We start from the raw sequence: 13,186 nt of genomic DNA, 5'->3' as shown, positions 1-13,186 counted from the left end.
AAACATGTATTTGATCTAGAATGTTTCAATTTCTGTTCTCAGGACTCAGAAACTCAGACTTGGGGGCAGAGGGTGGACTAAATACAGCAGTGACGTTATTGGAGAATAAAAAAAATGTATCTGGCACTTTTCCATAATGCCATATCACTCCAAGCTAGCAATATTAGGGAAATTTAAACAGCACATCACATAGAATCTGGGAAACTATGTTTGCAGTTGTGTCAACCAGAAGATGCACGACATTAAGCAAGTTCATGTTTAAATTTGTTAGTGAGCAGATGACTCCTGTAAACCAAACAAGACAAAGGCAATTTTTTCCTGCATATTACTCCACGGAATGGAATTCTGGAGGTAAGAACTGTTAATATTGTCATTGACTCTATGAAAGAGTGCATACAAAGACAGCATATAATTGATTATGAAAAGCATATGTCTTAAATAAAATACATGATAAGAAAAATTATTTTTCAGTGAAGGATACTATTGCCTTTATTATATTTAAAATATGTTACTTTATTTTCTATATTATTTACATGTTTTAATGAAGTGTTACTTTTTCTTGTCAATATACATGTACCATAAAAATAGATAATAAAAGTAACTGTAAAATAAGTGTCTCCCTCAGCACAATTTTTTTACAGAATGCTTTTTATCATTAATTAGTTAACAGGCTTGTGTTGTAGTTATGTAATATAATGAAAAAGAGGTATTTTATAAGAGATGTATTATCCCGCTTGCTAGCATAAATATGATTATCACTTACTATCCAGTAATAAGTTATTAAAGTTATTTTAGACTATATTTCAACAGCCACTACAACCAAGACTGCTGCATTTACATACAAGACATACAAGGGTGCAATTTCTCTAAAAATCATATTAAAATATGGTAAATAGTAATCTAGAGACAAGTATCCATAAAGTTTTAAATACTAGAAAGACAAGAAAAAAATAACAATTGCTTTTGCTTGATACACACAAACAAAAAATCACCTATTTTCTTCTTCTGTGGTCACTGTGAAATAATGTAATGAGTGAAATGCTAGGGGCAGTGTAGGAAAAAATGGGTAATTTTTAAATATTTTTTCTTGGTATATCTTTGGTACAGTACTCCAAATTACAGGAAGAAAAATCCTCATTTGAAAACCTATAAGTACAAAGTATTTTGTGTAAAAGATTCCATTCCTGTACAAAAATTATATTTTATATATCAATGCATATCTGTCTATGTCTGTACTTGTATCAATATATTCCCATTCCTAGATGACATAAAGAGCAAGATTCCAAGCTACAGATTAAATAGTTTTGATAAGATGATACTGAAATGGACAGGACGTTACAGATCAGGAGAAAATATCCCACCAACAGTTCCGTAAGTATCCACATATTTTACCTGGACAGCTATTGCAATCAACAATAATTCATCTAAAATGTCATGTATTTGCACACATTTGTTATTTTAGTCATTTCCTGTTAGATTAATGTACATCACTGAATATTTGAACTATAGAAATAAATGAAAGCAAAAATTGGGCCATGGAGATAACGGGACTCATGTTCAGTTGGACGTAGGTCCAACTTGTCAGAGCAAAAAGTGTTTTTTTAAAAACTGCACATGCACAGTAGCAAAACTTATGTCTTAGTCTGCTCAATGGATCTTGACTTAAACTGCCATAGAGTCTCTAATAAGGGGGGGTTAGAAGCCTGGATGGTGTAGCCATAGTACAGTAAGGATGTATTAAGATCAGCAGCAGCAGCATAGATCTTCTTGTGCAGAAAATAGTAAATTAAAAAAAAGCATATCCCATCCCAAAAAATCTTAACTAGCTCTAGTGCTGCCAGCCTAGGATGCTACTTGCAAAATTGGGGGGACAAAAAGTGTGGGGTTACCTTGCATTTACTACTACCAGCACTAGGCTTAGTCTTGGCTGGCGGCACTGTAGCAGGTAAACCCATGCCAATGCCATAGTGCCAAACCAGCCCTTATCAGTACGGGTGTGGATTCCCTTGGAGGATAAGTCCTCCCAAAATATTTTACCTCCCTTCCCCCCATACCCAGATATAACCAACCCTGCACTGAAGATCTTACAACAGGGGAGATGCAACCACTACAGATATGTTCAATTGCTATACCTGCCTGCACTCTATCTCCCCCATTAAAACTCTTTACTCTTAGAGAGGCACAAGGGGGAGATAAATATTAGTCTAAGAGCAGATTGATAGCTTGTTGAGAGCATGCGCAGTTTTAAAATGTGTTTTTTGCACTTAGAAGTCGGACTTACGTCTGACTCCCCAAATGCGCTAAAGATGTTGGGCTTGAAAATGTCGATTCTGGCTCCACTGAGCAACATATAGATGATTGTTGGTACCATGGACGCATTTAAGCAAGTTGAGCTGCTTGTAAGTGTCCCCAGAGCCATGGAAGACCTAGGTCCCCTTTCTTGTCTAGAACAAATAATGATGTTGGAGGGAATACAATGTGTTTTCTGAGACCAAACAATGTTTACAATATCTTTTTTAGGTTAATTTTGTTATTCATTTTAAAGCACTGATTCTCCTTTTCCATTGGAAATTTATTTCAGCATTTGAGATTACTTCTTAGTGTAGATATTAGTTTTGGGGAAATCACATTGTGGCGGTCGCACTGAAGTGTGGGGTCAAATGTATCCCAAACTAATTCAGGGCAGTAAGGTGGCTAAGTGATTAGCAATTCTGCCTTACAGCACTGGGGTCATGAGTTCAATTCCCGTCCATGGCCTTATCTGTGAGGAGTTTGTATGTTCTCCCCGTATTTGCGTGGGTTTCCTCTGGGTGCTCCGGTTTCCTCACAAACTCCAAAAACATACTGGTAGGTTAATTGGCTGCTAACAAATTGACCCTAGTCTGTGTGTGTCTGTGTGTGTGTGGGTGTTAGGGAATTTAGACCAAAAGCCCAATGGGGCAGGGACTGATGAGAGTGAATTTTCTGTACAGCACTGCCGAATTAGTGGCGCTATATAAATAGTTGATGATGAGGATTCAGACTTTACTCTTTCTGCCAGTGAAATTGGAAATTGATCTCAAGAAGTTTCTCAAAATGATTAGGAAGTGATACATTTACAGTTTCAGATTGATTGATATGAAATCAGGATACTTATATATTCAGTTGTGTTACAAAGAATATGATATCCTTTGCAAATAAGGTTTCCCTTTAAACAAGCCATAGATATCTGGATTTCACTGTATAGGTTCTGCCAAGCGTTTTATGCAGACTGAGAAGAGTAGGGGATATAGAAAGCAACCTTGCATGGTTTCATTATAAATGTCATAGGTTTCATTATGAATGTCCAGTGATTTAGATTTTTACAGATTTAGGATCATAATAAGCCATAATGGCTATAATAACGGCGGGAGAAAAGCCAAATATGTGCAAGGTCTTAGCCATATAGCTAGAATCTACACAGTCAAAAGCTTTCCCTGCCTCAAAAGGAAGAATCATCAAGAGAGCTTTCTCTTTGTGAATCAGATTAATTATATGAAGGATTCTGTGGATATTATCCATTGTACTTCTGAAAAATGCAAAATCTAATTGTCAGGATGTATCAGGGAGTCTGAGACTTGATTTATACTCAATGACCAGACTTTTGCTATCATTTTTACATTAACATTGATAATTATAATTGAAACAGACTGTTGCATCTTTCATACATATTTCTAAGGAGGTCATTTATATGGCCATGTTTGGGGGTTTTACAGGATTGGAGGGGTATATACTTATGATTTGAAGTGGCTGGTGACTATGTTAGCATTCATGACCACCTAGATAACAAAAAAAAGTTTTACATAGCAAATTCAGGTAACCTGACAAAAAATAATTTGCAAAGAAAATCAATGGGTCAAGCAAAGGCTGCCTTCCCTGTCAAAGCCCAACATGGCCTCCATATTTATTGAGAGCTGCAATCTGGTTGCTCCAACTACCTATCTGGAGTACTCTCTATATTGGCACTCCCACTTACAGCTGTGATCACAAGGGTAAGAGGAGAGTTACTGAGGAAAGAGAATATCATAGATCATCACTTCCACTGTGATTACTAGGAGACTATAAGAGAATGAGTGTGAAATGTTGTGAACTTCCTAGAAGGGAGGAAATTGACTACTTTGTGTCAGAGGATAGGACCTGGAATGATCCAGGATGGAATCTCTGAAGCAGCTTCTGGTGTGTTCCCCAGACCAACGCCACAGAAATGTGAGGGTGTATCACAGTGTTTTCATGCCTCCTTGTTCTGTGTGTGAGTTTGTATCAATGAGGGAATGTATGTGTCCTTGTTAGTGAGTGGAGGTTTGCTTGACAATGAGTATACTGCATATTTACTTTTTTATGTACTTTAACCCCATCGCTGCACTTTTATTTTTTGTCTTTAATGAAATGCATAAAATGTGTAAGAGTATTATGGTAGCCCAACAAGGCATACCATTTTGAAAAGTAGACAAACTACCACATCAACTAAGGGCACTCTTGAGTTTATTGAAGCCAGGATGGGGGAGATCTGGGCATTGTAATCCCCCCTCATCTCTGGTTTTCTTAACACTTCCTGTAGTGTAGAGTAGTGTAGTGTCTGGTGATCCAATCATTTGAAAGATGAGGGTGCCCTGAGTTTATTGAAGCCAGAATGAGGTAGATTTGTGATTACCAGACAATACCTACTAAGGTGTTATTTAGTTCGAAAGAGAGGACTCCAATCTTTCAAACAAGGTTACCCCCAAGTCTCTGGGTGGTAGGACAGAGGAAATACGGCACTTTTAGTGTCTTCCCCTATCCCCAGATTCTTCAGAATTTTCTGTGTGTAGTGGATAGGAGAAAGCGGAGATTGATGACATCATTGCTTACCAGGGCGACAATGTCATTGCACATCAGCACCACAATAGCATCAAGCCCCGCCTCCTCCCTAGCTCCCACCGGCAGTAAGTAACAGTGGGAGACACATAAGTATGATTTCCCCCATTTGAACGCCTGCAGCGCTAGGGATGAGTGGGACTTGTCCTGCCGTTAGACCCAAGCTACTTAGAAGAGACATTAAAAAAATCAAATTATATAAACACAGAGGTACCAGATGATAACAAGCCAAACATTGCACAAACCCTCTTATCATAAAATTTTGCTGCTAAAATAAACTATAGACTACCAATAGTAAAGGACAATGGTAACAAATGCCTATGTATTATTTTGTGCAACATTCATGCAGTCTGTGTGTGCAGTACACTCGTGCAATAATGTGTGAATATTACAGTGAATGATTGCTACCCCAAACTTCCCAAATTACTTTTGTCAAACACTTGTTTTCCATAGCTGGATCTACACCCTCTTTCTACCAAGCAACAAGTTGTGCATATGGGCACATTGTACCCACCTGTGAATGCAGAATTTTATCAGAAGAAAAATCTTTTAAAATAAACATGTCCACCCTTGGCACTGGACCGTATAAGTTGTATAAAGTACTCATAATTGTTACTGCTATACTAGCTGATTACATTTTGGTGTAGATATCTGATGTTGCATTTGGGTAGAAAAAACTATCGGTGACATCAGCAAATCACAAAAACTAAAAAATTGGTCTGATCATGAAGGGGAGAAAACCTTCTGGACATGAAAGGGTTAAGCTATGAAAAAACCTTGAAGATTAAGTTTAACTGGTATATGAGTGGCCAATTTACTTATGCCCCACTTTCAAATAAAGGACCGGCCTCAGATAGGCATCTGTTAAACTTAGTTATGCTGAATTGACAGTATTTTGCTTTATTGCTTGGTTTATATTGTATTATGATACATTTTTTTTGTCCAACAATGAAATCAGAGAATAAAGCAATTTTTCATTGTTTTTCTTCTGTTATTGCAATAAGTATTGTGGAGGTATATGTACCACTACAATGCTTGTTACATAGCCTACCCATTGAGTTACATCGGGAAGACATCGCTGACGAGACCTGGGGGTAAATGTATCAAGCTGAGAGTTTTCCGAGGGGTTTGAAAAACCAATCAGATTCTAGCTATCATTTATTTAGTACAATCTACAAAATGATAGCTAGAATCTGATTGGTTGCTCTAGGCAACATTTCCACTTTTCAAACCCACCGGAAAACTCTCAGCTTGATACATTTACCCCCTGGTGTATATTACAGCCAGTCAGGGTTGCCACTTCTATATCCAGTGGAAACCCCTTAATCTATAAGACAAAGCCCTACTGTCGCCAAAACATCACCTGTTTTCTCAATAAAAAATAGACCCCACAGTGCCTTACGCTCTGTGTAGTAAGCAAAAATGTGACTATTCCCTGACTTTGTTTGCCCTTTAGACACCATTTAAGTGCGCTGTGTGCGTGCTATGTTCTCTCCTGAGCCAGCTTCCTTTGTATTTCACAGCAGGACAGGTACAGTAGAAAGCAGCCCGTGAAACACCATAACATATGCTTACCACCAGATTTGAATTCTGACTCTGTCTCTCAGGTGAACAGGGAAGCTGATGAACCCCATTTGACACTATGTAATAGGCAAATGAAAAGCAGATGGTAAACCTTGTGACAGCTTCTCTTTCTCACCAAGTAACAATGTTTAACCGGATATATTTTAATGTTTTTTGGTGTAAAAGGATAAATAATAATTTTGAGTGTGTGTAGCAAATATAAAGCTTCCAGTTCAGCGTTTTATACGAAGTTTTCAAAAACAAAAAACAAAACTACCCTTAAAAAAAATATATATATATATATTGACCACACTTTGTATGGAAATCACAATATCACAATAAACTGTACAGCTCTAATCTACACTAATACTGCAGAAGTCTTTTTAACAGTCAATGAGACAGGACACATTCCCTGTGGCAATTAGTAGATGGGTCTGTCGTTGAATCTTGCCAAATCTCTGTATTATCTGAAGATGAAAGCGTGCGTTGATCTTAGTTTATCACTCATTTAGTTGTTTTCTTTTTCCTTTGTTCTAAATCCAAAGGCAATGACTTTGTTCATTATTTTCAGTCATGTAAATCATCTATTTACAAGATGTTGTAGTCTTTCAACTGCAACTATAAAGAACAGTTTCAAGACAATTCAGTTTTTTTTTTTTGTATTTAAAAAATGCTTTGCATGTTAGTATCATTAGAGCTTGTGAACTAACATTGCATTTAGGTACATAATTTATCTGAACGATAATTTGGGGGTTATCCAGGCTGGAAAGCTATTTACTCTTCTAAAACAAACTGCAAATTCAACAACTCTTGTGACTGACAGAACTAGCAGTAATGTTGACATGGGAAGAGAACGGAATGGTAAAACAAAGAGACGCATCACTGTTTTGTAAACATTTGCAAAATATTTTAATCTAGTTACCTCTTTAATGTGATTAGCAAAATGGCGGCAACACTTCACCCAAATTGCATTTTACGGTGAGACAAGATATTTCACAGAGGTGCAAAGTCCCTGCAATACAATCTTCAAATCGCGCCTTTGTTTCACTGTTCTGCACTGTATTTAGAAATGAGACACTTTGCATTTATAAATGCCTATGAATATCTATGTCCATGTCTATGAATAGAACTAGGACTATGGTGATCATTTAATTTTGAGACATAGGAATATATTTACTAAACTGCGGGTTTGAAAAAGTGGAGATGTTGCCTATAGCAACCAATCACATTCTAGTTAGCATTTATTTAGTATATTCTAAAAAAAAAAAAAAAAAAAGCTAGAATCTGATTGGTTGTATATGTTGGAGATGTTGCCTATAGCAACCAATCAGATTCTAGCTGTCATTTTGTAGAAAGTACTAAATAAATGAAAGCTAGAATCCGATTGGTTGCTATAGGCAACATCCCCACTTTTTCAAACCTGCAGTTTAGTAAATATATCTTCTAAAGAGCTAAGCTGAAATGACAAGGGGTTGTTAAAGGATTATGATTAGAATGTCAGCCACAGCAATAATGCTTTTGGCTAAAAAATGTTTATCAGTATACATGGCACATACAGTAGTACCAAACACTGATAAACAAAGCTCTACTAACAAACTGCCCCTCTCCTTCCATGGTTTCTTTACTAATACAGTAGACATAATAGACATTCATTGTCCTCTCTGTCTAGCAACCCTGCAAGTCCCTAACTTTAGTAAAGATAATGAGAAATCACTGCACCTTCATGAAAACACTGCAATGGCTGCTTCATATACTGTACTTATCAGTTATACTTTGCCAGCTAATCACACATTGTAAAACAAAACAAGCAGTTACTGACCTGCGTCCTAATAGTTTATTATTCAATTCATTTAGTTCAACATTTCAAATAGTCCCATCAGCCATATCTATGTATCCAGTGGGCAAGTGTGGAAACATCAGGTGGAAGTAGCTAAGTGCATTTTCGGCCAGTAGCTGGGTCATCAAAATACAATAAAAAGCTAAACACAGATTTGATTACATAATTATATATATATATATATATATATATATATATATATATATATATATATATATATATATATTAATATATATTATTATTATTACTGATAAAGAACATATTTCATAAGTATTCAGCAGCAGGATGGTCCAGTCCCTTTAAATGTAATCTGCAATTAATTGCATTGAGAAACATTTCAATGTCTATACTGATATAAACCATAATTCTTCCCTTTTAATGGTGCATGTTTTCAATTTTACATATAGGTTGGAAATTCTGGTCAAAGCTCGAAACAAAGCACGCATTAAAGCATGTTACATTTTGATTGCAATCACTATCGTATCATGCTTCGCTGTGATTGTGTCCGGTAAAAAGGTAAGAAAGATTAAAACCAAATAATTTCTTTAAGACAACATCTAGATGATCTGTTCTATATTACTACTTTTAGCCATCACTCAATCCTCAAGTAAACATATCTACATTAAAGGATTTAAAAATCACTAAGCATGAGCAGACAAATTCATAAACGCTCTCCTCTTCTGGAAAATCTGCAGATACACCATATAATCAGCTTGACTATACAAATTATAACATCTAAATAATGTATTTGTATTATCTACAAATATGTTACTTTTTATTTGCATTAATTAAAGGAAATGTAACAGAGAAAACTTTAATTGTACAGTATACAATATTTAATGCAATCACAGAAGGTAATGTTAAGGGACAATTCTCGCAAGATATATATATATTTTTAAAGGAAGCCACTCTCTCATTGAACTAATAAGATCACAAGGTCGAGGTCTAGGACACTGCATCTGGAGTGTATTTATTCTGAACGTGCCCAATATCTGCATTAGGGAGTTAATTGAATGAGTCAGGAACTCAAAATCAAAATACTCCAGATGCAGTAACCGGTGTTATGAGCGTTTTGTCGCTATCCAATAACGATTGTCGAATCTCGATTTGTGTTTCCAATGCACAAATATTTATTCCAAAAAGTAGCAGAATAATCAAGCGAAATAATAGTAAGTACAGCCGTTACTTATCGCAGGCGCTCTGGATCCAGTGAACAGTCTTTCAGTCCTGAAGTCTGTGGTCAAGGTGACTGAACACTACATGAGAGCTACTGCTTATATGCAAACAGAGATACAGTGAAACAATGCAGATTCTATAGCTTGCTTCTACTGGTCCAGGCATCAGGAGGGTCCAGGGGGTTACACATCATAGGCTGATTCAATCTAAGGAATCCAAAGGTGGGGTCTCTCCAGGGGATGAGCTCTGTTCTTCCCGCCAAACTGCTCTGTTCTTCCCGCCACACTCCAATTACAATCAGTACATTAGCATTTGACAGTTAATATCATATTAATGGTTTTTTTCCTAACATAAATAACTAGAGTATGCAATGTGCGATCTCTTCGCCGAATGCACCGAACAGCTGCTAATGTAAAGGGGATTAATATGATATTAGACATGACACATTTCTTTTAACCTGAATCATATGTATCACTTATATGCATATAACTTATAATATTACACATAAACACTACTATATTTTGACATAAATAACTATGTGTTGCAACTACGATTAATGTGTACTATTTTACAAATGTGTGTGTTTGTGCGAATGTATGTAAAAGCATAAATGCTGTTGTTGCCAAGTGTTGCGGCTGGGCACGCCCTTCCACGCCGTAGCGTGCTCTACGCATCTTTTCAGACAAAGACAACCAAGTTTGCTTGATTTTAATTGAAATGACTTTATCCAATTTGCTGACTTCGACAGCTCCGTTCTTTGATAGTGTAATAAACTATCACCTAAGCACCATTTCAAGTTCAGGATTATGCAATACATCTTCACAGACCATGATCTCGATATCTCTCACCACCCTTTCAGTCTTTTTCTCAGTGTTACTCCCAGAAGACTGTTTTCCACACTTCAACACAGTAGGAACACATTTGACACATAAACTAATTGCTAAGATGACACCCAGTATAAGGAGAAGGAGCTTACCTGCACTAGCAACCATTTCCTGTACCCACTCCCCCAGACCGGAGAACCATTTCACAGGGTTCAACCACGAGAACCAACCTGCCACCTTTTCCCAGATCTCATATAACAAAGAATTATGGTTCCTTCGAAATTCCCATTTCAGTTGCAGAATTTCATCCATCTTCCGGTCTATAACCTCCTTAGGGTCATCCGTATTATTGGTGATGTACGTGCAACATTTGACACCAAACTCAAGTGGCCAGTGTCACACAGTACCCGCCAGTAATAGAGGTGAGATAATTTAGTACCAGTCTATGTTGCACCAACTCCTTCTTGTACTCTTGTAGCTCCCTTCCAGTATACCTGAAAGTGTCATCATACATCTCGGTGATATTGTCTATTTAGCTAGGTCTTGGATATATTTAAAGTTTAACGTTCCCTGAGCGGTCCTGGTGAGATCTAGAGCAACCATAACTTGAAGCCCAGCGGTTTCACTAATCAATTTTGTAGCTATGGGTTCCTCCCCAGGAATCATATTTCTCTTGCCACGGTGTTCATACTGTGTGTGTATGTATGGTGGTGATGTAGTCTTGTGAATACCAACCATTTCCTCATGAGTAATAGTCATGATTTCAGGAACCAGTTTAGCTAAGAAACACAAACCCTTGGAACTTGGAGTCACCCAGGAATAAGCTTTTCTCCCACAAACAAAGTACACATCATCAGGGAGAACATAAGGAACAGTATGCCCATTAATTATATCCCACAGAGTTTTGATAAAACTACCCAAGCCTAGTGTCTCCATTTGCTCAAGACACGTGTCAGCATGGATGACATTCTTACAATTATCTATAGAGACTTTTCCAATGGCTACTTTCTTATGTTTGGTTATACTCCCTAATTTGTGACTTCCATCAACATTCCTGCCTATTGGTGACCTTGTAAGTCTCCCTCTAAAATGAGCGTGGCGAGCCATTGTCTGATCTGATGGGTCAGCTTCCCAATTCTCCAGACGCTTTGCATGAGAGATATTTAGGCACAGCAAAGATCTGTCTACAGAGTATTGTTGAAGCGTTAGACTAGGGGACCTAGTGTTATTGTACCTCCCCTCTATGGGCCTCCCACCCCTCAATTTGAGTACTTGAGAGATGTTTAAAGGGAATGGCACTAGTCCTATGTTATGCTGCCCCTGCGGCACGTGAGAGCACACCCAGCACTCGGTTTGGTTTAGGACTTTACCCACCAAGGAGTGATAATCCACCAAAGGATGCCCGCCCACATTCAGATTACCGGTGGACTGGCATCGCTGGATGCATCTCTCTTCAACTAGGGAGTCACAGAACTTGCAGATACAATACTCATCAGACATTAGCTCCTCACACTGTCTCTGAGTTCCTGAGCTAGCAGACCTTTTAATAACCCCTGGACCAAGCTTGATAATGGGCTGTTCTGAGTATTCTAGTAATTTTTCCTCGATCTCCATTTCATCCGCATCACTGCCAGAACCTTCCTCTGTCCTCCATCCTCCTACACAAAAATAGAATGTCCTAGAAAAAATAAAAACAAGGAAAATCCTGGAACAAAAGAAAAACAAAAACCGCCACTCCATCGCTGGAAAGATCTGGTTGCAACGTCTCTGGTTCAGGTGTCTTGACTGCAGGCTTTAGGTCTCCCGGAACAGATTTACGAGTGACAGATCTGTGTCGTCAGTCTCAGTTTTATCTCGCACCTTCTCCGGGTTACTGACTCTCCTGCAGTGGGTGGAATGGACCCAAGTGTCTCTCTCTCCAACCTTCAGTGATGTGGTACTGGTCAGCAGCACTTGGTACGGGCCTTCCCAACGGTCTGTTAAACAACCTGAACGTAAGAAATTGCGGATCATAACATAGTCCCCAGGTTCAACATCATGTTAGTTCGTTTCTGGCATACCAGGTGACAGCATTTTGAGTTTTTGCTGTTGTTGTTTCAGCTGTCTGCTAATTTTTATAAGATATTGCACAGTCACTTCATTATTACACTTTAAGTCGTCTTGCGGACTCACGATTAAATGAGGTTGCCGGCCGAACAGTGTCTCAAAGGGGGACAGATTAAGAGGAGGTCTAGGAGTGGTTCGGATGCTATGAAGGACTAGTGGCAAAGCTTCAGGCCACGCCAACCTAGTTTCAGCCATTACCTTATCAAGCTTGTTCTTAATAGTACCATTTACTCTTTCCACCTTACCACTGGCTTGTGTTCGGTAAGGGGTGTGAAGTCTGCTACTGATTCCCATGAGTTTATACATATTTTGGAAGATATCGCCAGTAAAGTGGGTACCCCTATCACTTTCAATGATTCTAGGGATACTGAACCTACACACAACATCTTGTACAATTTTCTTTGCAGTGAACACAGCAGTATTAGTGGCTGCTGGATATGCTTCTACCCAACCGGAAAACACATCAATACATACTAACACATACTTTATGTCACTCACCAGACTGTGAGTGCTTCTTCCCGTGTGTTTAGGAACCGTGGCCGTCCACCATCCTGAGGGTCTGCGCATGCGCAGCCCTTTCAAACCTTCAGTACCTGTTCCTTTTAGTTAATTGGCTGATCAGGCACACTCCCTATTTAAAGCACCTGAGTTCCATACCTCGTGGCCTGATCTTGGAGTCTCATTCCCCATGAGCCTCTGAAGGTGTTCCTGTGTTTCCTCATGTATTCAGCTCAGCTGATTCCTGTGGTTTCCAGACCACTTCAACTCTCCTGTGGTTTCCAGACCACTTCAACTCTCCTATGTTTCA

General features: G+C 38.3%; 1 protein-coding gene across 1 annotated transcript in view; it reads left to right on the top strand.

The window, feature by feature from the left end:
• Positions 1 to 13,186, top strand: part of FAM162B (family with sequence similarity 162 member B) — a 30,700-nt gene continuing 17,514 nt past the window's right edge. Inside the window, exons 1-3 of the mRNA XM_075200648.1 lie at positions 1 to 351; positions 1,263 to 1,371; positions 8,680 to 8,788. Coding sequence (XP_075056749.1) covers positions 207 to 351; positions 1,263 to 1,371; positions 8,680 to 8,788 — 363 coding nt within the window. The 5' untranslated portion in view covers positions 1 to 206. The remainder of the gene's footprint in view (positions 352 to 1,262; positions 1,372 to 8,679; positions 8,789 to 13,186) is intronic.

Source organism: Mixophyes fleayi, chromosome 3 (genome assembly GCF_038048845.1).
Source record: "Mixophyes fleayi isolate aMixFle1 chromosome 3, aMixFle1.hap1, whole genome shotgun sequence".
Classification (NCBI taxonomy): domain Eukaryota; kingdom Metazoa; phylum Chordata; class Amphibia; order Anura; family Limnodynastidae; genus Mixophyes; species Mixophyes fleayi.
Note: the sequence above shows the minus strand (reverse complement) of the source record. Positions and strands in the feature narration are given on the sequence as shown.